Source organism: Pseudorasbora parva, chromosome 20 (genome assembly GCF_024679245.1).
Source record: "Pseudorasbora parva isolate DD20220531a chromosome 20, ASM2467924v1, whole genome shotgun sequence".
Lineage (NCBI taxonomy): Eukaryota > Metazoa > Chordata > Actinopteri > Cypriniformes > Gobionidae > Pseudorasbora > Pseudorasbora parva.
Genome location: NC_090191.1, coordinates 33,951,512 through 33,978,351, shown reverse-complemented (window position 1 = coordinate 33,978,351; position 26,840 = coordinate 33,951,512). Strand labels below are relative to the sequence as shown.

General features: G+C 39.0%; 1 protein-coding gene and 1 pseudogene across 1 annotated transcript in view; both read right to left on the bottom strand.

Moving 5' to 3' along the window:
- LOC137049921 (antigen WC1.1-like) overlaps nt 1-22,114 on the bottom strand; it is a 42,101-nt gene extending 19,987 nt beyond the window's left edge. Inside the window, 13 exon segments of the mRNA XM_067428667.1 lie at nt 1,199-1,255; nt 2,175-2,258; nt 2,357-2,608; nt 2,693-3,007; nt 3,177-3,254; nt 5,498-5,794; nt 6,410-6,727; nt 7,009-7,317; nt 7,447-7,746; nt 8,176-8,490; nt 8,614-8,919; nt 9,351-9,665; nt 21,997-22,114. Coding sequence (XP_067284768.1) covers nt 1,199-1,255; nt 2,175-2,258; nt 2,357-2,608; nt 2,693-3,007; nt 3,177-3,254; nt 5,498-5,794; nt 6,410-6,727; nt 7,009-7,317; nt 7,447-7,746; nt 8,176-8,490; nt 8,614-8,919; nt 9,351-9,665; nt 21,997-22,114 — 3,064 coding nt within the window.
- LOC137049117 (scavenger receptor cysteine-rich type 1 protein M160-like) overlaps nt 1-26,840 on the bottom strand; it is a 107,022-nt pseudogene that overhangs the window by 42,380 nt on the left and 37,802 nt on the right.

The window sequence follows — 26,840 nt, the reverse complement described above, 5'->3', positions numbered from 1 at the left end:
CCTAAAGAGAAATGGAGGAACATTTTGTGGACTGATGAGAGTAAAATTGTTCTTTTTGGGTCCAAGGGCCACAGGCAGTTTGTGAGACGACCCCCAAACTCTGAATTCAAGCCACAGTACACAGTGAAGACAGTGAAACATGGAGGTGCAAGCATCATGATATGGGCATGTTTCTCCTACTATGGTGTTGGGCCTATTTATCGCATACCAGGGATCATGGATCAGTTTGCATATGTCAACAAGACAATGACCCAAAACACACTAGTAAATGGGCAAAGTCTTGGTTCCAAACCAACAAAATTAATGTTATGGAGTGGCCAGCCCAATCTCCAGACCTTAATCCAATTGAGAACTTGTGGGGTGATATCAAAAATGCTGTTTCTGAAGCAAAACCAAGAAATGTGAATGAATTGTGGAATGTTGTTAAAGAATCATGGAGTGGAATAACAGCTGAGAGGTGCCACAAGTTGGTTGACTCCATGCCACACAGATGTCAAGCAGTTTTAAAAAACTGTGGTCATACAACTAAATATTAGTTTAATGATTCACAGGATTGCTAAATCCCAGAAAAAAAAAAATGTTTGTACAAAATAGTTTTGAGTTTGTACAGTCAAAGGTAGACACTGCTATTTTTTTGAACACACCCCTTTCAACTAATTGCCCAATTGCACAGCCTTAAGAGCGTGCATATCATGAATGCTGGGTCTTGTTTGTTTTCTGACAATCTACTGAACCTACTGGTAACTCGTTTGCCACGTAGCAATAAAAAATATACTAAAAACCTTGATTATTCTGGTTAGTCACATTGTACTGCTATTATTTTGAACAATACTGTACATATTTTGGGTCTTGCAAAAATGTAGGCAGAGTCACGTATTTCCAATGAGCCTGGGTTGGTGTCTTTCATCCCCATGAGACAAAAATACATTTTCTGTCTTTTCTCAGTCTAGAAAGCACCAAATTCTAAAATAATTTCACATTTCTCCTACATTAATGACCCAGTTTAAATACAGATTCATCATCCCAGCGCTGAAGTACCCCTTTAAGTCAATGACTGGGAGACTTGGATGTTTTATTAAAATTCTGTGATGTACATTTAAAATACAGCCATGGGTAAATTGTACTCTGTGGCGGTTCTAGTGTTAAGTTATTAATTATCAGGTCATGAATCATGTGATCGATTAAAAAGGTCACTGACCTTTCAGGCCATTGCTGTTGGTGACATCATCATAATATACAGTCTTGAACTCTTTTTCTAAAAAGGAGAACAGAATATTAATATAAAGATAAACAATATTATTTAAAACGTCTAATGTCATTAGTCAAATATTTAATATAATTTGTTAATTACATGTATTTATTTAGGTTGAATTAAATGAAAATGTGATTTTTATAGTGGAATAAACATGCACTTCAGCTCTCTAACCTGAGAGAAGCTCATCAGCATCTTCATACCCAGAATGCAGTTCTTCTATTAGCAAACACACACATTTATCCTCACATGAACCCATTCCTCACTGCCTTCCAGAAATACTCACAGGAAAAGACAAACACACACACACACACACACACACACACACACACGTTGGTCTATGTGGTTTACAGGGACTCTCCATAGGCGTAATGGTTTTTAGACTGAACAAACCGTATTTTCTATCCCCTTACACTGCCCCTGCCCCTAAACCTACCCATCACAGGAAACATTCTGCATTTTTACTTTCTCAAAAAATCATCATTTAGTATGTTTTTAAGGCCATTTGAATTATGAGGACATTTGATATGTCCTCATAAACCACATTTATAGTGTAATACCAGTGTAATACCCATGTAGTTATACAAATTTGTGTCCTCATAAACCACATAAACAGGCTCACACACACACACACACACACACACACACACACACACACACACACACACACACACACACACACACAAACACACACACACACAAACACTGCAAACAGATGAACTGCTCCTTATTCCCCTCTAAATATACACACAGGAAGAGACTCTCTCTCTCTCACACACACACACACACACACATATGCACCTGCAGCTCTGTGGTTTGAAGCAGGAGGTTTAACAGGACTAATAATAGATGAACATCAAGTGTCTGACAGACTCTCTTAATAATTCATCATATTAAATAAGATTCATGGCTCATGTCTCACCCCTCTGAGTGAAGTGATTGTGTCTGCGATGAATCTCCTCATAAACGGCCTCAGTCTTCATACTGTGTCTCCTCTTAGAGAGAGCTGTGAGTGTAGACAGACAAACCTGCTGTCAGTTCACAACACATGACTGATCACACACTGAATAAGACACAATATGACAGTCTCTGGATCTCTCCTACCTCTCCTCATCACTCTGTTCCGCTGAATCAGTATAAGCAGTGGCACTAAGAGCAGTAAGAGCACAACTCCCAGTACAATCACAGGCACGGAGAGAGACGCTGGAGGAGTTTGTGGAGGAGTGACTGATGTTGAGCTGGAGTGCACTGTCTGAGAAACTGGAGGAGAAGCTGATGTTGAGCTGGACCGCACTGTCTGAGAAACTGGAGGAGAAGCTGATGTTGTTGTGGCAGGAGTAGTGGACACTGACAAATCTGGAAAAACATAAATTATAATTTTGATATGAATACACAAATGGTATTAGAAATGACTAATATCAGTCAGTGTGTTGTTGTGACCTGCACAGGTGAGTCCAGCGTGCTCTTTGTGGGAGCAGTCAGTGTGGTTCTTCAGGGAGAGAGGACAGTCCCACAGGTGAATCTCATTCCCTCTGCACTCGACTCTGTTCAGCCACACAACACCTTCACCAGCACCAAAGGCTGAATTCCCATCAGCCCTCAGTGCTGCTCCACAACCCAGCTGCCTGCAGACCACCTGAGCATCGCTGATGTCCCACAGATCATCACAGACTGAGCCCCACACAGCGTTATGATACACCTCCAGCCTCCCAGAGCACCGGCCCGCCCCTCCACTCAGTCTGAGAGGAACATGCTCTAAATCACACACATCAACCATCACTGACCAGCTTCAGTACAACATTTACAATGCATAATGCATTTTATAACTATTTAAAGTTGTGATGAATTATGTGGATTCAGTTTTCAAGTGCTACAGATATTAATATTAAAGATAATGAAAATACAGCCTATATAACAATCTTACTTGAGCACTGTCTCTGGTGAGGAGATGGTGAGGTAGAACATGTCAGACGACTCTGAGGAGATTCACGAGTCTGCGTCTCTGAGATTAAAATGTTAAAATGTCATTCAATACTTAATAGAAAAAAATTATTTAAAAAAATCTTATTTACAGTTTTTTTTACAATTGCTTAAGCACAATTTTAAAATCAAGGTTAATTTAGTCAAAACACCACACATAATTCACACATCCGCACACACAGGTAGCAGAACACCTCGGTTATTTTGCAAAGCGTAACACTTCATTTAAAATTTTTACAATCATTTAACAAAACCCAATTTTGACACTGTATGGCGGCACACACTTAGTTCATACAATCCGATACGGTTTGATTAATTTACATTCTGCTGTGCTCAATCTTAAACACTTGTATCATTTCTACTTTTCTAATGCGATTGTATGGGTTTGATTTTTTTGCAGCATTTTAAAAAACAGAATTCTAAAAACAATATAGTATTTGAACAAAAACCTTTGTAGAGACAAAAAGAAAGCTAAAAGGATCTAAAAATCTGCATCTGGCCGTAGCACTTCATCCACATCACAGGCAATGTCCTCTCTCGCAAAACAGTAAGGGAAGAATCTTCTTGAATGGCGACTCTATCCTTGCACTGACCCTGCATCAGTTAGGTCACAGGCCGCCTACATGGTTTGAATGAGGGATATTCTTACATAGGGCTGGAGATCGTAAACCTTCCACCGCAATGCCACAAACAAATCTCCCCAACGAAGAGTATGGCAGAAGGTATGGAGTGAAAATTTTGGATGCTTTTGGACCAGAGCAGAACAGTGGAAAGATATATTGTCCCAGATGAGAATGTATCCCATCTGCTCTGCATCCATTTGGTCTTCTGCTATGACGATGTTGTCAGTCTAAAAATGAGAGTATGTGGGCCGAGTTGTAAGGACCTAAGTTCCTACGAACCCCACTGATTGCAGCAAACAATATAAAAAAAACATCTCTGTGGCCACTTATGTATCTCCCTCTTCCTGTAACATTGTCTTCCATTTTTATTGAAGACAGTTTAACTGTTGCCTTTTTAACAGTGCTAACACCTGATTGTTGAGTTTACAGTTAAGGAAGTGTCTACAAACCTGACGGATGTGTTTGAACAATTGATTCATAGGTATGGTATATATTTTGGTAAGCATTGCCTTTGTAACCCCCGCTGTTCAAACCCGGGTCCGCCAGCATGAGAGTTGGACGCTCTAACAAGGAGGCTAAAGGCTGCGACCCTGTGACCCGGATGGCAGTGAGTGTAACAGAGGCCAGCTCGTAGTTGCTGTGCGAGTAAACCTCAGTCATCTGACCTTAAGAGACGCTCTATGACTGACATTAGATGCTGAAGCCTTTAGCCTCCTTGTCAGAGTGTCCGACTCTCATGCCGGGTCCATCGGCATGAGAGAGCTACAGCAACTACTAGCTGGCCTCTGTTACACTTGGAAATGGCAAATAGGTGACATCATGTTAGATTTCTGTCTAATGTAGAGAATTGTGTTTAGAGTTTTGAAAAACATTGTGTGTAGTATTTTGCAAAATGTGTGAGGCTGAAAATGTGCTTATAGTTGTGCAGATCTGGGCTGAGGTTTTGCTCCTTGAGTGTCAGATTTCACTAATGCCCCTTTCACACTGCACGTCGGACCCGAACATTGCCGGGTCGCCTTCTGTGTGAAAGCAACCACGTCCCGGGATTGATTACCGAATTCGACCCGGGTCGGGGACCTAGTAATATTGCGGGATTAGACCCGGGACGAGCGCTGTGTGAACAAAAGCCGAAACTAATGCCACAACGTGTACGTAGTTATCGTGCGACTCCTAGAGCTTGTTTTTTCAATAATACAACCCTGCAGTGCCAGAAGAGCTTGTCTGTGTTTTAAATGCAGAGAGTGTTCGTATACAAAAGAAACTAAAATTAAATAAGCAGAAATGAGCGCAAACTGGACACAAGTCGAGACCACGGACCTCCTTACTATCCGCGCTGAAGCTGAGATCGCTCGCCGTTATACGTCACATCAGGATGTCACATGTCAACTCGACCCGGGACCGTTTCGGGTTGTGTGTGAAAAGTGCACATATTACGGTATTTCGCTGGCAGTGTGAATGGACCAAATCTAGCGGCCCAGGAACAAATGCCGGGTCGCATTATCCGTGTATTTGCCGGAATTGCAGTGTGAAAGGGGCTTAACTGTGTGTTCATTTTAATTTTTGTGTATATGCAATTGTAAAAAAAACTGTGAACAAGCATGTCCACTTCAAATCATCTGAAATCAGTGAAATATCATCTTACCTGAGCAGGTGATCGTGGCCACTTCATTATCACAGACATGCTGTCCCCAAGGTTTAGATGGACACTGCCATAGAGTGGAATCATGACGTCGACAATTAAGTTCATCAAGCCAATTATGAGACTTCAGTCCGTCTGAATATCTGGGTTCACTGCCAGATCTTCCACAGTTCAGCTCCTGACAGATCAGACTCGCTGTGTCTCTGTCCATCTTATTGTAACACACATTACCCCAGGATCCATTGTAGAAAACCTCCAGATTCCCTTCACAGCCTTCAGTTAACCTGATCTCTTTAAACTCTAGATAGAGAAGGATGAGAATCAATACATTTGAAACAATTAACTTTTTAATGTCTCATCACAGTCTTTTTAGAAGAGGCATTCTGTACATGCAGTGGAATAATTGATCTCAGCTTTACATAATATAAAAAGAAGGATACTAAAACAAAAAATGTGGAAACATATTTCATTCATTAGTGTTTACATTTATAAAATGCTAATACTAATAAATAATAATAATGTTTCTTCATCCAGTCTCTATTGTTTTAAATCTCAGAGTTAGCAATAAGCTGTAATCATTCACTAAAAAGAACCAAATCATTAGAGTCAGTTCAGGAATCAGACCCTGAGAATAGCGCTGTAGCTTCAGATGTGTTGTGTTGTGTTGTGTTGTGTTGTGTTGTGTTGTGTTGTTTTGTGTTGTGGTGTAAGCAATTTAGAAAACTCTGTCAGAGTATTTTAGTATTCTGTCTGCAATGGGAAAATGCACTTGTATTAACGGTTTATGTATTTTTAAAAATTATTATTGACATGTATATTTAACATGTATAAGTACATCTGATATCATCAGTCACATACATAGATTATTGAAAATGTTTAAAATATTGTCATGTTATTTAACTTCTTATGGTTAACCTGAGCACACGACTCCTACATCCTGCTTGTGTTGACAGTCATGTTTTCCCCAGCCTGGAGAAGAGCAGTTCCACAGGGACGTCTCATTCCCCTCACACTCCACCTCATCCAGCCATATGGGTCCAGAACCGGGACCAAACCAGGCTGGTACCTGCTGGTTACTGAGGGCCACTCCACACTGCAGCTGTCTGCACACCACATGGGCATCTTTAATATCCCAGGAGTCATCACACACTGTCCCCCATGAGCCGTTGTGAAAAACCTCCAGCCTCCCTGCACAGTCTCCCCCAGAACCCACCAGCCTGATGGACCCGTGACCTGATATTCAGAGAGAGAAAAACACATTATTGATCACTAACAACTGAAGAATCTGTCCCAATGTTAATTTCCTCACCAAAGTTTGTGATTGACAGCTGTTGTGATGAGCTGCAGTTGAGAGTTTGTGAAGAGCTGCAGTTCCTCAGATGAGCTTCACTCTCTGGAGAGAGTATTTATTTGTCATTCGTTATTTATCTAAAATGCATACTACATTTATTAAAATGTGTAGTTTTAATCTAAAACTCATGACTTCATCACGGTGTAAATCCCCTCACCAGAGCAGATGACTCCAACGTCTCGTCTATGAGAACATTCAGCTCGACTCCATGAAGAGATGGAACATTCTGAGAGTTTTGTTTCATTCCCGTCACAATCAAACACATCAGCCCAGATTTCACCACTTCCCTCTCCAAACCAGTCTGATCCCACAACAGACACAGCAATCCCACAATCCAGCTGTCTACAGAGGACACTGGCAGCTCTCATATCCCAGCATGCATCACACACTGTGCCCCAATCATTGAGGAACTGAAGCTCCACTCGACCAGAACAAGAGTCTGAGCCGTTCATCAGTCTGAGATCAGTGTAACCTGGACAAACAATTAACAACTTTTTTAAACACTATGAAACTAAGTCAAGATAATTTAGCAACACAACCGCAGAATGTTATGTATGTAATTTATCTAAAGAGAAGCCAAATGTTTTTACTCAACCAGAACAAATCACTCCAACATCATCGTCATGTGAACAGGTGTGCTTCTGTGAAGATAATCGTGAACAGACGTGTATCTGTGATTCGTCTCCTCTGCACTGAATCTCCTCTGACCAAACATGGCCTTTCCCTTTGCCAAAAGCAGCTTCTCCCAGCACCTGTACAGGAGCTCCACAGTCCAGCTGTCGACACACAACCTCTGCATCCTGCTGGTCAAAGGCAGCAGCACACACTGTTCCCCATCCTTCTGTACGGAGCACCTCCACTCTCCCAGAGCACCGGTGAGACCCGTCCACAAGGCGAAGTCCTTGCTCTGAGAGAATTACAAAGACGATTAATTAAACATATTCACCTGGAACACTAGAGAAAACTTTCATTAAATTTGGACATTTAGTATTTCATTAATTCACTTAGTATACACTTATTTTATCTGTAATTTTATTTTTCTTCTGTAATTTTATAATCTTCATTAAATAAAGAATGTAAATAAGATTGTCAAATCAGACTGAATAATAAAAAAAAGACATTACATATTTAATGGGTATTCACTGGATCACTTTATTATAAGAAAAATAAGGAATGAGGACAAATATATCATGAACAAAATAATTAAACAGACTGTCATGTTTCATCAGATTGACACTGATGCAGTTTGTCCTCACCAGCATACAGAAACATTATATTTCTTGAGTGAGAATTATGAAACAATGATGTGATAAGATGAGGAGCAGCTTACCTGAACATACGACGCCAGCATCTAGATTATGATTACAGTACCATGCATACTGACTCTCTGATCTGCAGTTTTTCAGTGCAGTCTCTGATCCACTACAGTATACATTAGACAATGTAATCGGTCCTGATCCAGGTCCAAAGTGAGCTTCAGTTGTTGCTTTCACAGCCGTCCCACAGTCCAGTTCTCTACACACCACTGCAGCGTCAGCAATATCCCAGAAATAATGACACACTGTTCCCCACTGACCTCTATGAAGAACCTCCACTCGACCAGAACAAGAGTCTGAGCCGTTCATCAGTCTGAGATCAGTGTAACCTGGACAAACAATTAACAACTTTTTTAAACACTATGAAACTAAGTCAAGATAATTTAGCAGCACAACCGCAGAATGTTATGTATGTAATGTATCTAAAGAGAAGCCAAATGTTTTTCCTCAACCAGAACAAATCACTCCAACATCATCGTCATGTGAACAGGTGTGCTTCTGTGAAGATAATCGTGAACAGACGTGTATCTGTGATTCGTCTCCTCTGCACTGAATCTCCTCTGACCAAACATGGCCTTTCCCTTTGCCAAAAGCAGCTTCTCCCAGCACCTGTACAGGAGCTCCACAGTTCAGCTGTCGACACACAACCTCTGCATCCTGCTGGTCAAAGGCAGCAGCACACACTGTTCCCCATCCTTCTGTACGGAGCACCTCCAGTCTACCAGAGCACCAATGAGGCCCGTCCACAAGGCGAAGTCCTTGCTCTGAGAGAATTACAAAGACGATTAATTAAACATATTCACCGGGAACACTAGAGAAAACTTTCATTAAATTTGGACATTTAGTATTTCATTAATTCACTTAGTATACACTTATTTTATCTGTAATTTTATTTTTCTTCTGTAATTTTATAATCTTCATTAAATAAAGAATGTAAATAAGATTGTCAAATCAGACTGAATAATAAAAAAAGACATTACATATTTAATGGGTATTCACTGGATTACTTTATTATAAGAAAAATAAGGAATGAGGACAAATATAATATCATGAACAAAATAATTAAACAGACTGTCATGTTTCATCAGATTGACACTGATGCAGTTTGTCCTCACCAGCATACAGAAACATTATATTTCTTGAGTGAGAATTATGAAAAAATGATGTGATAAGATGAGGAGCAGCTTACCTGAACACACGACGCCAGCATCTAGATCATGAATACAGCCCTGTGCATGATAACTGTCCGATCTGCAGTTTTTCAGTGCAGTCTCTGATCCACTACAGTATACATGAGACATTGAAATCGGTCCTGATCCAGGTCCAAAGTAAGCTTCAGTTGTTGCTCTCACAGCCATCCCACAGTCCAGCTCTCTACACACCACTGCAGCGTCAGCAATATCCCAGGCCCAATGACACACTGTTCCCCACTGACCATCACGAAGAACCTCCACTCGACCAGCACAGAGATTTCTGCCATTCACCAACCTCACACTCACACTGTCTACACACAAGAGAGAGAGATGGACAATTAGTAATACCAAACATAGTATGTAAGAGTAACATCACATGTAAATGATTTCAGCTCATATTAAAGAATAATGTATCTCTTTACCTACCAGAGGTGGTGAATTTAACAATATAGCACAGAAACATCAGCATTAGACAGTTCTCCATCCTTCACTTCTGCTCGACACACTCATCCACTCAGAACACAGCACAAGTTTCTCCTCGTCTCCCTCAAAGACTGAAGAAACTGGCTCCTGTCAGTCCCCTAAAGAGAGAGAGACTCTCACAGCTGCCAATGACACTCACTGTTACCTTATTAGACACAACAGAGGAAATCATCAAACACAATCACTGACAAATCAGAGGAGGCATTTATGATTTTCACCATATATATCAAGAGAACATCTGCGCTGATGAGCGGGACTCCTCCTCCACCATCAAAAGACACTTCACCGAGGACAGACTCGTGTCAGTCATATGTCAGGATGGAGATAAAGTCACACTAAACTTAAAGGAGATTGATCCAGAAACACTGCAGGTTATATTCCCATATTCTGTTTCTCACACAGGAGAGACAAGACTGATGGTTTTTGTAAGTCTGATCACTTCAAACACTTGTAAGTAAGGAGAAATCTTCGTAGAAATATAACTTTTTATTTATTTGAATTAATGTAACATTTTAATATGATGGTTTTTTTTTAGATAAATGATACATACAATTAGTACCATGCATGGATTTGTCACCTTTAAAAATGTATAACATCCTAGTATAAACTATGTTGTTAAGTTATTCAAAAGTGTTTTTTATTAAATACATTAAATATTATTCAAATAATTAAACCTTAGAGAATAATAAATAGGTGCAATAAACATGCGTTTAATGCTGCACTGGTTTATTTGTCCAGCAGATGGCAGCAAAACAGCTCTTAGTGTAAAGACTATATTAGTGTTGCGCGTGTATGAGATTATCATTGTGAACGGATTGATTTCAGGACTGTACTCAATGGTTTTTCTTCACTTATAACAACATTTATAAGGAACTTGTTTCATGTAGAGCTCGTTTCACACCACATTCATTTTAAACTTAATCTGCTGTGTAATTGCCAGCACAGAGTGACAAGCTGTATTTCATATGTATGATTTTAATAAGACTTTACTGACAAAATCTTATATTTGCTCTGTAATCTTAAATATTTGGACTAATCTTGATAGTATAAAATGTAGCCTACATTATGATGCTTTATTCTATATGAAAAATTAAAACATTAAGCATTGTATCAAAAAAAGAAAAAAAAAGTATAGGCCTAAATTTCAAAACCAGCGCAAAACAATGACATGACAACATTCGAAGATGTCTTCATCCATAGAAGAATACGCTTTAGATTACGGCCCGGAAAGTGCATAATTAAAGTGAATTTACAGCATAACTTTCGGTAATTATAGTGTAACTATAAAGTAAGTATACAGTCCCTGACAAAAGTCTTGTCGCTTATCTATTTTCTAGAAATACCTGATATTAACCTGACTTTTAATTAATTCATTGGTGTTAGAAATAGCTCATATGAAAAGCTAAAACCCTCCCAAATGATGTTTAATGCACTGAAATAAATAATTTTCACAGAAAAAATATTTATCATTTAATCAAGACAGAAAGGTCAAATTTTGGCCAGACAAAAGTTTTGCCGCCTATACAGAAATTGAACAAATTTACTGCAAATACAAAAATATGTCAGCAAATTAAGTTGTGCTGTGAGATCCAAATTTAATATCTTGTATGACTTCCATGAGCTTGAAGGACTGCATCCATGTGATTTGGCAAGGATTCATACAATTGATTGATGAAGTTATCAGGAATAGCTAAGAAAGCAGTCTTGCATGCCCCCCAGAGTTCATCAATATTCTTTGGTTTCGTCTTCCATGCGTCCTCTTTCATCCTACCCCACATATGCTCAATGATGTTCATGTCTGGTGACTGGGCTGGCCAATCCTGGAGCATCTTGATCTTCTTCGCCTTGAGGAACTTCGATGTGGAGATGGAAGTATGCGATGGAGCACCGTCCTGCTGCAGAATTTGGCCTTTTTTATGGTTGGGAATAAGAGGTAGCTAAGATTTCTTGGTATTTTAGACTATTGATGTTGCCTTCCACCCTGCAGATCTCTCGCACACCCCCATACTGGATGTAACCCCAGACCATGATTTTTCCGCCACCAAACTTCACTGTTTTCTGGGTGAATCTCGGATCCATTCTGGCTCCAGTAGGTCTCCTGCAATATTTGCAGCGACTGTGGTGTAATTCAACAGAAGATTCATCTGAAAAATCCACCTTCTGACACTTTTCCAGCGTCCATCCTTTTAGCAGGCTGTGGGCCTTGGCAAATGCCACACGGTTTTTCAATTGTCTTTTGTTTAGTGCTGGCTTCTGGGCACTGATTCGACCATGGAGGCCATTTCGAGACAGAATCCGACAAACTGTTCTGGTTGACACAGGGACTTCAGGTGACCAGGTCTCGTGGAGCTCTGCTGCAGTGGAAAATGGGCTGGCCTTGGATTTTCGAGCCAACAAACGGTCCTCTCGAGCAGTTGTCTTGCGGGGTCTGCCTGACCTGGGCTTGTCAAAAACGTCTCCAGTCTCTTCAAATCTTTTTTTTATCCTCGGTACTTGACGCTGAGACACATTGAAGGTGTCTGCCACATCAGCAGTGGATCAGGTCTTCAGCCTCTTGATAATCAAAACTTTAGTCTCAGGGTGAATCTTAGGCATGTTTGCAGAGGTCTAGTTGCAGTTGATATGAAGGTCTAGTGTACTGGGGTTCTTTTTATACACACTTGAGACCTAATTGATCCATTATTAGTAACAGGTGAAGCTCATATGACAAGGTGACAACACTTATGTCTTTGCAAAAATGGACTCAATGGGCTTTACCAAGCTGTGAATATTAGAATACTTTTTGAAAGTTTAGTTTTTCACTGAAACATTATCACAAAAGCTGGTGGGATTAAAATGAGCCATTTCTTGTAAAAAAATCTTGATTAGAAATATATTTCAGCGGCACTTTAGGTCAACTTGTACACAAGCGACAAGACTTTTGTCAGGGACTGTATGGGAACAATATGTAATATTGGGGGAATAAAAGGGTAACTATCAGGAAAATGTACAAATTATTTATACTGTATTTTTTAATTAAGGGGTAATACTGTATTTTTTAATTAAGGGGTAAGTATAGCCTACTGTAAGTATTTTTTTAATTAAGGGGTAATTATAGCCTACTGTAAGTATTTTTTTAATTAAGGGGTAATTATAGCCTTCTGTAAGTATTTTTTAATTAAGGGGTAATTATAGCCTACTGTAAGTATTTTTTTAATTAAGGGGTAATTATAGCCTACTGTAAGTATTTTTAATTAAGGGGTAATTATAGCCTACTGTAAGTATTTTTAATTAAGGGGTAATTATAGCCTACTGTAAGTATTTTTTTAATTAAGGGGTAATTATAGCCTACTGTAAGTATTTTTTTAATTAAGGGGTAATTATAGCCTAATGTAAGTATTTTTTTAATTAAGGGGTAATTATAGCCTTCTGTAAGTATTTTTTCATTAAGGGGTAATTATAGCCTACTGTAAGTATTTTTTCATTAAGGGGTAATTATAGCCTACTGTAAGTATTTTTTTAATTAAGGGGTAATTATAGCCTACTGTAAGTATTTTTTAATTAAGGGGTAATTATAGCCTACTGTAAGTATTTTTAAATTAAGGGGTAATTATAGCCTACTGTAAGTATTTTTTTAATTAAGGGGTAATTATAGCCTACTGTAAGTATTTTTTTAATTAAGGGGTAATTATCCAGGGTAGGTATGATTGTGCGGCTTTTATTTAAAGTGGCTCTTGTCCCCCTCGTTTCATGCAGCTACAGGGTAGGCTAAGTACAATAACAAAACAAATACAATCTGATATCACTCGGAACCTTTATTTAAAAATGAAAAATAAAACCTTTTTTTAAACAGATTTAGAACACATTAATTTCTCTTGCTTGGCTTCATCCTCCTTTTGTTCCTCTTCTTTTTCTTCCTTCCCAGAGATAAATCTTAAAGAGCATAGGCTATTGCAGGTTAAAAAAATTAAGATGAACATATAACCTTGTATGAAAATGGAAATGCCATATGAAAAGGTAATGCATGCAGGATTTAAAATGCTAGACATAAGACATAAGAGCACAAATTTAGCAGATAAAGTCGCCCTTTCGTTGGCTGTTTGAGTCCCTGCCAAGCTCTGCATTGCCTCAGTGCAGAATAGGTTGGTATTCTATAGTAATCAGTGTATTTTCGGTAGTTTTTCTATTTAAATGTATCATTGTCACAGAAAATTTTTGTGTCCAGCCTGTCAGGACATCAAGTCCACAGGTTTCCTAATTTTGTTTTAGAAAAGCTGCATTGTGGGGATTTGTGCAGGTGAAGAGACCGATCCCACATGTCTATAGCTATTCTGTAACTGTTACACTGAAAATACAGTGGGTGCAGAAATTTCCTCACCGTTTACTCGTCTTCTACCCTCATGCCATCCGAGATGTATACGACTTTATGTCCTCTGATGAACACAGAAAAATGAATAATCTTGCTAATTAAAACTCATTTGGGTTTCTAAGAGTTAAGGCATCAAACAGCACATACAGCAATAACTACAGTAGGCCTAATCCATACGATCCCAATGGACGATTCAATGTCTTCTGAAGTTAAACGATAAGTGTTAAAAATAACAAAATAGGCTATCGCATCCGACCAGCAGTATAAAGAATAAAATCCGTTCTCGCGTGTGTTTCAGATGAAACGTGCATGAGAACGTCATGAAAGCTTGAACCAGCGCGTGCATGAGACGCTTCATATTATTTTGTAATCATTGTTTTGTTCTGCTTTTGTACCATAGTGCAAACTGAATGTTCAAATAAAGCATTAAAAAAAAAAAAAAAAAAATGAGACGCTTCAAGCTTTCATTATGTTCTCATGCACTTTTCATCTGAAACACACGCGAGAACGGACATCTCTTGTATTTTATTCTTGTTTGTTTCTAATTGCTATTATCATATATTATGTTATTGTTTGTATACTGTTGTGAGCATTAAAAAAAACGACAGCATCAGACATCCACATGACCAGAGTTTTTCGGCGCGAATACGTCACGCTTGACGCTTCAATCAACCCTCGCATGCACGCATATAACTGCTGGTCGGATGCGATATATTGTTATTTTTCTTACAAACACTTATCGTTTAACTTCAGAAGACATTGATTCATCCATTGGGATCGTATGGATTACTGTAGTTATTGCTGTATTATCTACAGTAATTTTTTACAGTTATTGTTTTTTTTTTTACAGTTTTTTTACAGTTATTGTTTGATGCCTTAACTCTTAAAAACCCAAATGAGTTTTAATTAGCAGAGATTATTTATTTTTCTGTGTTCATCTGAGGAAATAAAGTCGTATACAGCTCGGATGGCATGAGGGTAAAAGACGAGTAAACGGTGACATTTCTGTGCGCACTGTATTTTCAGTGTAACAGTTACAGAATACTAGCTATAGAGACATGTGGGATCCTTCTTAAGATTCTTCTGTTGCAAGGAAGAAAAAGAAGAGGAACATGTGGAGGGTGAAGCCAAGCAAGAGAAATGAATGTGTTCTAAATCTGTTTATAAAAAACTTTTTTCTTTTTCATTTTTTAAATAAAGGTTTCTGTGTGATATGTGTTTTTATTGTACTTACCCTGCTACATGAAACAAGAGGGGAACAAGAGCCACTTTAAATTAAAGCCTGCACATTCATACTTACCCCGTAACTCACGAATAATTACCCCTTAATTAAAAAATACTTAATTTTTAATTTTCCTGATAGTTACCCCTTTATTCCATCAATATTACATGTTGTTCCCATATACTTACTTTATATTTACACTATAATTACCGAAAGTTTTGCTGTAAATACACTTTAATTATACAGTACTTTCCGGGCCGTAATCTAAAGCGCTACCGAAAGGACATTTTAAAAATTATGCATAACCCCAGATGCGTTTTAAAACGCTTAATTTGTGTTGTTTTTATTTTAGTAAAATTTTTATTTTACATGGTGTCTTAAAGGGGTCATTTAATGGTACATGCTCTTTTACAAGCTGATTGTATGGAAATGTGTGTTGGCAGTGCCTGTACACAACCATCCTATAATGATAAAAAAATCCATCCAGTGTTTTTATTTATTTTATTTTCCTTATGTTTGGTAAAGTGGGTAAATTAGGTTCATAAGTCACACGGTAATGTGACGCACCTCCCACGATTGTTGATTGACAAGCAGCTTTTCACCTCAGACCCGCCCTCAGCGGGATCATTATTGTAACGAGGACTTAGGTGAATTGGGATCCATGTGCAGTTTATTGGAGACACACAAACTCACAGAAATAACAGGCAGAGGTCGGTAAGCAAGAATTAACAGTAGTATCACAGGCAAGGCGTGACTCTTAGTAATACCAGGCAAGGGTCAGGGGCAGGCAGGCAGCAAACAATCGAATAACCAGAGTCCAGGCAAACACAGATCAAAATGGCAGGCAGCAAGGAGCAGAGTCGATAAACAGGCAGGTTCGTAAACAGGCAGATCAGAAATAACAAGGGTAAACGCTCAGAAATGTCGCCGGGGCAGAACAAGACTTTGCTCTGTCTGTGTCTGTGTGTGTGTGTGTGTGTGTGTGTGTGTGTGTGTGTGTGTGTGTGTGTGTGTGTGTGTGTGTGTGTGTGTGTGTGTGTGTGTGTGTGTGTGTCATACGCTGGAGCAGAATGGCGTCTAAGCGATTGTGGTGTTCTATTCTTGGGTGTAATAATGAACACAGCAGTCATTTTGATGTTCCTAAATCCGAACCGTTGAAGACGCATTGGCTGAGTTTTGTTTACGTCAATGCTTTTATGTCTGCGCGAACCACCGCAAAGCATTTCTCCCCAGACGGCTTTATAACCGAGGGTCAGTATAAAGCAGGATTTGCTCTGAAGCTGCTCGTGAATAAAGGATTCAGAGCTGTACCAGCTATTTGTGTTCCTGCTGCCCCTCCAGAAGAAGTGAGTGTAGTTTGAAACGCGTGCAGGCTTCACAATGAATGCGGCTAAAGTGGGTACGTTAAATTATGGCATGATAGGTGAAATCTTAAGTACAGTCAAGATACAAATATACACACATATACAGAAGAAGGAAAAAGAAGAAGAAGAAAAAAAAAAAACCTGTAGATTAAGCAACCAACAATTCTTTAATTTTATATATCCAATCTTTCCACCAAGACAGGGCCATCGGTTTAACACCAAAACTAGAAACCATAATTTCAGAATTTTATTCTACTGGTGTAGTAAACCGGCCTGTAGCACATCACGACACATAATTCCCTGTCGTCTTTTACTAAAAAATATTTTTTGACTTATTTACTTACCAGTAGTCTTCGTCTTCTAACGTTAACTTCTTTTGAAATTGTTGACTGACGGGCATGCGCTTACCTGTTGCTGTCTGAGCGCGCAAAGCTTATTAATAAGTCTATTAATTTATGAGGCTCTTCAAATTATCCAGTACCAAAATAATAATACTCTTTATTTTCCAAGTTCATAAATGATTTTCAAAACGGATTTGAAAAAAAAAAAAAAAACATACACAAAATTACTTATTTTAAATATAAAATATAAAAGTCTTGGGCATGTCAAAGATTAGTAAAAACTTTAGCTTTGATTCATTGTTAGTTTTTGTGCAGCATCAGATTTTTTTCTCCCTCATTTATTGTTCGTGGCTGTTTTTGCCCCATTGACTTCCATTATAACCACATTTTTTGATTGGAAAGCCATGACACCATATACTCATGCATTCTTGATTGTTGGTGGTTTTCCCTGATGGGAAGAGGTAAATGCGTATTTTTTACAGTTGATAACCAGGTGGCACCATTAACCCTTTAGATAGGCCTGTGCTGGGGAAAAAAAGCTTAGTTTCTGGCATTTGTATACACTCTAAAAAATAATTCAGTGGCTTAGTAAATATCACAGTAATAATTAACTTTATTAACTTAATAAAATCTCTCAATATCATTTACTTGATGGTTTTAGTTAAACATACCAAAATAATTGACTAAAAATCCAACAGTTAATTTTGTTTTTTCAAAAAGTTTTTTTCACTAAAATAATTTAGTATTCAAATAACCAATTCTTTATTTTAAATATACTTAATACATTTGTGAAATTTATTTCAAAATATTTGAGAATGGAGAATTAAACCGATCTGTTTCAAGAACCACAAATATTACTTAATTAAAATCAAGATTATTAATATTTAACACACACTGAGGAAATTGAGTAAGTTTACTAGATTAAAACAATGCGCCCCTCCCCCACCCTCTGACGTGACGACAGCTCGACGGTTGAGTGAGGGCGGATATTTGAATTCTCCTCAGTCACCAGAGCAGTTTCTTCTTCTCAGCGTCGCAGAATTGGGGCATTTCCTCTGAAATTCAGGTTTGTATGTTTTTTTTTTTTTTTAATCTATATAATCATTACTGTGCTAAAAGGCATTTTATTTAATTCAAAACAACATACAGGGACAGTGTGAGTCACCTTAAGTTAACGTGTGGCGTTGGTCTTTGAAACGCCTGCTGTGTGGCTCAAAGCACACAACTTTATTCGTAAAGATAATGAATATAATGAATTTGGACGATAAAATCTTATTAAAACTGGGCACTGTTTGTTTATTGTCAGGTTATGGAGTCTGGCGCCTCGCAGCATCTTTCAGCTACGAATGAAACGCAGCGGTCTCAAGTTCAAAGTCACCCGCAGACCGCTAACGTTAGTCCATCTCAGGCTCGAGAAACAGCGCTGATACGGTGGAAATGGGATAACAGACCGGTTGATTACACTTGAATTACTTTTAAATGTTTAATTTTTACTTCTAAAATGTTTTTTACATGAGTTTAAATGTTGTAAAATAACTGTTATTCTTTACATGTCAAAACAGTAGCCTAATAACTGTTATATGCTGTAACGTTATTGCTGTACTCGTCGACAATAAAGGCCATGTCATGTAGCCTATAAGTGTGTTTGTGTGGACTGTGGAGTATTTTACAAAGGTTTAGAGGAAATTAAAGTTATACTATACAAGTTAGTAATACTCATAAATAAAAACAGTTCATATTAGTCATAAATATTGGTTTTTAAAATGCTTTTTACCCAATTTTTTCTACTCAATTGAATTTGTTAATGTAACAAATGCAGTTACTCAGATCTACTTAATTTTTACTTACATTTACTCAGTTCTTATGGTGTCTATAATTGATTCCACTGCTTTAAAATTTACTCATTTTATTTAGTGTAAAAATGTTTCACCAAAAAAATTGAGTAAATCATAGAATTAGTTTTTAGAGTGTAGAGTATAATAACTGCATATAAATGAGGGATTAAAAAAAATGTAAATCTGATGCTGCACACAAACTAATAATGCATCAAAGCCAGTGTTGTTACTAATCTTTGACATGTCCAAGACTGTGATAAAAGGTCAAAAAATATCCAGTCCACAATCACTTTTTATATTGAAAATAAATTATTTTGTGTGTATGTTTTTTTTTTCCAAATCAGTTTTGAATCCGTTTTTGAAAATAATTTATGAAATTGGCAATTAAAGAGTGATAAGAGTGACAATGAACCAATGACAGCAGCTCAACAATAAACAAGTAGCCTATGTAAACTTGCAACAGAACATTTTAGATTATTTTACTTTTGATTATTTTATTTATTTCTGAAGAACTCTTTAGAAGCCTGTATTGGTGTACTTTAAAGGAATAGTTCACCCAAAAAAAAAATTTCTGTCATCATTTACTCGCCCTCATTATGTTCCAAACCTGTATGAGTTTCTTCGTTCTGTTGAACATAAAAGAATATATTTTGAAGAACATTTGTAACTAAATGTTTGCTTTGGGGGCAACATTGACATCCATGGTAGGAATGTATCTTCATATGTATTCTACATAAAGAAATGCATACAGGTTTGGAACAACTTGAGGGTGAGGAAATTATGACAGATTTTTCATTTTTGGGTGCACTGTCTCTTTAAGCAGTCATTCTGAACCAGTAACCACATTACTGACAATTCTGAAATTCAAAAATGTTTAATCCTCTTTATTAATTTACTATTATGACTATATTATTATATAATTATTTGTCCCATTTTAATCTAAATATTTTTTTAAATATCAAACTGCTAAATGATAAATTGAAAACATTAATTAGGCTATAAATCTATTAATTAACCGTTCTAATGTCTAGAAAAATAAGTCTGCCAAGCTCTGATAATGTATGGAATATTATATGAATATATTATCCATTAAAAAAAACAATAGGCCTACCTTTAGTTCACGGATGAGTCTGTCATCGCATGCATTAAAGGGGTACTTCAGCGCTGGGAAGATGAATCTGTATTTAAACTGGGTCATCAATGCAGTAGAAATGTGAAATTATTTTTGAATTTGGTGCCTTCTAGACTGAGAAAAGACAGAAAATGTATTTTTGTCCCATGGGGATGAAAGACTACAATTCCCAGAATGCTTCGCTGCCCTGTGAGGCCATTCCCAACACCACCAACTTCATTACTGTGACTGAGTTAGAGAAGACACTATAATTAAAAACTGAACGTGTCTGTTCAATATAATGAGTGAGTCACCGCGCGAGTATCACAGCACTGAGCACTAACTGCAGGAGTGATGAGAGCTGAGGTAATCGCGACTACATTCGCGGCATACATTCACAACGCCAGTTCAGTCTGGCACGCGTTTCAGTTCATGCCTTTGCAAGCTTAACTTTCATAGAAATGAATTTGAGAAGTTAAAAGACTTACATTGCTCACCATAGCTCCGTTTAAATGATCCTGTCTGCAAGCTGAGCTCTCTCTGCCAGCTGAGTGTAATCTCCCATCCCCCATGCGCAGATTCAAAACATGCGGAAATGGCTCCCTCTGCTGGCTGTAGTCTTTAGCCTTTGGGCAAGCATTCCTCCTATGATGCAAAAATCGTCATTTTGCATCATAGGAGGAATTTTTCCAGAAATAAAATGCATAAATCTCTCGTCTCAGGGAGATATGAGGGGGGAAAGCACAATAATTTGAATATTCTCCAGGGTTTCTACTGATACAAAGCCATATGCTAATCGCTGAAGTAACCCTTTAAGTCAGACAGTCTGAGACACTGAAATGCTTCTCTGCAAAGGGTGCAGTTTGTCTTAGGTTCATCTTAAGTTACTGGACAGAACCACTCATGATAGCTTTTTTTCTATTCAGCCCTATATCTGGAAATCCGCGAGCTCGACATGTTTTTAAAAAACCGCGCAAGTTTCCAGCGCATATGTCCCTCGAGACTCCGTCGCTATGGCAGCAAAGCGGCGCTAAAACGCAATCTTGTGCATCGCGACATTAAGGACCCATTTAAATTAGGGCAGCCCAATCCGCCATTTATTTTACTTCTTTGGCTCACACTACAGGAGTTTTAAAATCCTATCTGACTGTAAAATCAGGAGAATCTTTGCAGAATTGCTTCCCTCAAATATTAAACATGCTCACACTACAAGATTTGAAAATCGAGGAGCATCACAGACTACAAAATATTATTAAGATTATCGTGCCAGAGGAAGTGCGTCACGTGATCTACAAAGCAGATCGTAAGCGGGAAAACAAAATGGATAGGCCTACTGTAGCATGAAAACTTGCTGTATCCATAATGATCATTGTTGTGAGAAAAACCAAAAGCGTAAGAATAAACCAGTGTGGATAAGGCAATGGTCGGGGAGACGGCCTCAACGTGGATTGTCAGTTCTTCAGCGAGAAATAGAGGTAATTTTGTTGACCTTATTTGATCCTGTCGTTCTGGCGCTCGTTGTGTATAGCTGTGTGTGTGTGCAATGTATTTTTCCCCTCGGGGCTTACCGTATAAAGGTGGTGCATGCTCACTTTTTGTACTGGAGTATAGCGGGTTCCCTATCGAGAGGTCTCTCATATTGCGTGTGGGAAAGCTCATTTTCTCGAGAATATGAAGCAAAACATATATTATATTAAGGTATCTATGTAAACCGCAGTGTCGCTGCACGGCAACAGCATGGCGCGAGGAACGCTCTGATTGGCCGGGCCGCGGCAACTGCAGGAACCTATAGAGAGGCGGGAGAGCGAGCGAGCCAATGGGGACACTCTAGAGAGACTGTCGAAAAAGGGAATATAAATTAGCTCACCGGAGGCTATATAGGACCCTGTTTCGCCATATGTATCAGATTTTATCTCCTTCAGGGACACCGTCGCTGACCTCCGAAATCAAGCCAACCGCCGTCGAAAAGCAACCAGCGGAACTTCCCTGCAGCCCTGAGGATGCTGGATTCCCTCCGGGTCCCCACCTTCAGCCACCTGCGTTCCAGCTGCGTCATCCGGTGTTAAATATCCTTTATTCTGTGTGTCTATGTTATGTGTGTGTGTGTGTGTGTGTGTGTGTGTGTGTTGCCGCTGCAACGGCACTTCAAAGAGCTTACAGGCTTGTTCTATGCGAGGACTCTCTCCCTCTTTTCTCGTTCCGCCGCGCCAAAGAAGCACAGCAGAAAGACGGAGCTCTCCTCACTCTCCCTCTTCTCTCATTCCGTCGCGCTGAAGAAGCGCTGCGGAATGTTTGCATGAACAAACTCAAGCCGAAGCTCTCCTCACTCTGCCGCCGCCACGGCTCTTCTTTCCGCCGCTGCCGCAGAGCTTGCCTCACTCTTCCTCTTCTCTCGTTCTGTCGCACTAAGAACCGCCGCGGACAGAGAATACTAGAGTATATAAACAAACTCGAGCCGAAGCTCTCATCACTATGCCGCCGCCATCGTGCTGAAGAGCGTCGGAAAGAGAATACTAGAGTAAGTTAGACGAGCGAACTCGGGCTGTTGGATATGTCAAGAACGCGGCTTACATCACAGCCGTTCTCACTGCAGCACGCGCTTACTGCCAAGGACATTTTAATGGCTGCTTTTTCATGACAGCGACAAGAAGAACAAGCTGACCATTGTAAGTCCACAAGACCAAAAGTGCACATGAAGTGTGCCATTTGGGACAGTGCCTAAGAAGCTTGATAAATACGGGCCCTGGTCTAGTCCTCGTTTCACTAATTGCTCACCTGATCCTCATGTGCTCTGGTCCCTGATGTGTGTGTGTGTGTAGCTGTGTCTCATTTCGTTAAATTTCGAAGGCTGCGTCCTCCGGAGGTCCTGTGTAGGACGCAGTATACGGAGTGTCCTCAATCAGAATTAACGAGACGTCCTTCGTAGGATACACAGGCAGGAAATATCACGTTGCTATGCCAACAAGTTCAGCCACGTTGCGCTCTCACGCCAGTTATATGAATGAAAATTATTTATAACTTGAAAATGACTATGAAATGTTTCTTGTCTTGACAGAATTGTACTGTTCTAAACGTTTAAAATGCACTAAACTGTTGTAATCCTGTTTACCACAACTATCTGTTTGAGATAATAGAGCTTAAAAAAACCAACAAAAAAAGCTTGAACTACTTAATTTAAACACCACACCTACGCTCGCATGTATATCTGGCGTTGGTGCCGTTTTTTCATATAATATTAAAAAAAATATGACGGTTGTTAACGGAGACGCAAAGAATTGTGGGTATTCTCCAGCCGTGAAGGCTGCACCTCATGCACACTCCGAATTCCTGTGAAAGAAGGACGCATTCGAAGGTCACATTTGGAGTGTCCTACTCACTTTTTTTAAATGAGACGGCCTTATGACGTATGCACCCTTTGAATGCAACCTCCGGAGGACGCAGCCTTCTGAAATGAGACACACCCTAAGTCCCAATTCGCATACTATCCATCCTAAATAGTATTCGAAAATAGAATTAGTATGTCCCAAATCGTAGTATGTTGAAAAGAGTATTCCAAAGATTCCCGGATGGCTTACTATTTCCGGTCCGAATTCGAAGTATGGATCGATGGGCACTCTAACGGCTGATATTGCCCACAACCCATTGCGAGTTGAACGAGGATTCGATTAGAACTACAAACGCGGATAAAAAGTGTTAAAAAACTACAAACATGACGGATGTGCGAGTTCGACGGTTAAAGGGTTACTTCAGCGATTAGCATATGGCTTTGTATCAGTAGAAACCCTGGAAAATATTCAAATTATTGTGCTTTCCCCCCTCATATCTCCCTGAGACGAGAGATTTATGCATTTTATTTCTGGAAAAATTCCTTCTATGATGCAAAATGACGATTTTTGCATCATAGGAGGAATGTTTGCCCAAAGGCTAAAGACTACAGCCAGCAGAGGGAGCTATTTCCGCATTTTTTGAATCCGGCATTGGGGGATGGGAGATTACACTCAGCTTGCAGGGAGAGCTCAGCTTGCAGACAGGATCATTTAAACGGAGCTATGGTGAGCAATGTAAGTCTTTTAACTTCTCAAATTCATTTCTATGAAAGTTAAACTTGCAAAGGCATGAACTGAAACGCGCCAGACTGAACTCGCGTTGTGAATGTATGCCGCGAGTGTAGTCGCGATTACCTCAGCTCTCATCACTCCTGCAGTTAGTGCTCAGTGCTGTGATACTCGCGCGGTGACTCACTCATTATATTGAACAGACACGTTCAGTTTTTAATTGTAGTGTCTTCTCAAACTCAGTGACTGTAATGAAGTTGGTAGCGTTGGGAATGGCCTCACAGGGCAGCGAAGCATTCTGAGAATTGTAGTCTTTCATCCCCATGGGACAAAAATACATTTTCTGTCTTTTCTCAGTCTAGAAGACACCAAATTCAAAAATAATTTCACATTTCTACTGCATTGATGACCCAGTTTAAATACAGATTCATCTTCCCAGCGCTGAAGTACCCCTTTAAGTAGAGAAGTTTAGATAAAGGGGTTGAGTGACCAACTATCAATATATAACCTGACAAAAATATATTTATTCAGTGTTGTCCACATTATATTTCACCTGCAGCAGCATTGTGAACTTTTGTAATGACACGTTTGGCCATTAACTTTTAAATGCATCATTATATTTAAACTGCAAACACACGAGGAGAGTCTCTGACCCACAAAGACCCACACATGGCAGATCAACGAGCGGCTACATTTCTCTCCGATACGGTAGGAGATTAAACTGAATGTGGAGGATTTGAACTGTGACGAATCTGACGATGATTGACAGGGCAGATAAACGGTGACGGGATGCACGTAACTAAGCGACCATAGACCGTAAAAAAATATGGACGACTCGACATCATCCGTTTCCGCTTGGCAGATTTAAAGCTTTTAGGCGGCCTTGCACGGCACGGACATCTTGGGACTGAGTCTGCGCAGTAGCGATTTCGGGACCGGAGTTGCGCAGTAGAGCGCAGGAAGTAGAGCAGGAAGTATAGCTGCGATATCAAAAGCACGCCCACACTCTCGCAGATGCAGAACAATTAATTATGTTGGTGTGAAATAAACAGTTATGGAAATGTAGAAATTAAAGCTAAAGCTCTAATCTGCTCCCAAAAATTTCGAAAAAAGTCTGTTAGTGCCTCAGTGACAACTTCACTCAGAGAAGCCGTCAGTCTCAGCTGTCAATCATGACGTCACACCCCCCGTTTTTATAGCATCAAATAACTAACTCAAACTAAACTTATTTTTAAAACGAACACCTGAAATGAAATCATCGTGATGATAACTGCTTTCAGTGACATAAACTAAATTTTTGAAGTGTAATTTTATTATTTAGTTTGCCTCACATCCATTAGAAAACACAGAGGGGCGGCTATACTGGGACCGGTCACCGGGGGGCGATCGAGGCGCGAAAGCTTCAGTAAATGAGAGGGAGACTGCAGGCTTGTAAGCGACAGAGTCCGTTAAAGATGGCGAAGTAGTATGTCCCGAAGCTTGCATACTTTTCTGCTACACACTCAAAAGTATATACCTTTTCTTCACAAAAAGAGTACATACTTTTAGGACGTAGTATAAGTAGGCGAATTGGGACGCAGCAACAGCTTGTGTGTGTGAGATGAGCTGCAGGTGCGTGCAATCAGTCCCAGATATGAGTGTCTATGGGAGTTGTAGTCCGAATAGCAACAGTAAATATTCTGGTGAGAGCTCCCCCTGGTGATCCGGAGGGAGTGAAGAGGAAGCCTTACAGTCATTGAATGCATTTTGTGCCAAAGCAATGATAACTGATCCTCAGTTTAGCCCACATAGACTTCTGTTGTGCTCACTGTGTGAAGAGTTTTGCTAAAGTGACCTAAGTATTGAGAAATGTGTCCTAGCGTCTGTAAAAAAAAAAAAACTGTAAAAACCTGACCTCATAAATTAATATTTGATATACTGTAGATCATTTAAAAGTTACAGTTAATAGCAAACCCTTCTTTCAGCATTATCCACTCGTAACAATTAAAGTACATGCTGCCATGATGGTGAAGCTGTTACATCACATTTTTATTAATTTGGTAATTTAGCAGAAAAAGCATTATTGTTTGTTTTGCTGCTATTGGCAAGGCCATAAAAAACAATACCACACAATCTCACAGAGGCGCATACATTCAACAAAAAAAAACACAAACAAACATAAAAAGCTGAGATGATTTATCAATCGCAATTTCACTCAAACTCAACTAAGTGTTCAGATTTCTGGAGCCGGTGTGGTCATTGAGCCGAATCGCCCCCCTTCTCTTTTTGACTCCTCCTGCACATCGTCATAATCTGCTATTAAAAATAAAATCCTTATTCATGATGTAATCAGATTAATATTTTAAATGGAGTCTATGAATCTGTAAAACATACTAACAATAACTTAATAACTTACCTAACAGGTTTCTGACATCTTCACTCACACTCATCACATCATCATACTCCTCCTGAACTCCCTCTGATCAAGAATGACATAAAAACATTTCCCATCAGTATATAAAACACTTCCCAATTCAGAGGCTGCATCCTTACAACTAGGCCGCATTTGAAGGTTTGTTTAACCCACCTATTTGCGAGCTCTGTCCGTTAATGATGACATCATCATAATTCTCTGGTGTGTTAACTACACGTACAAATATAAGGACAAAAAGTTAAATATAAGCGACAAAAAAATTGACAGTAGTATAAACTATTATTAGTAATGGTGTTTATTTTAAAGGAATATAT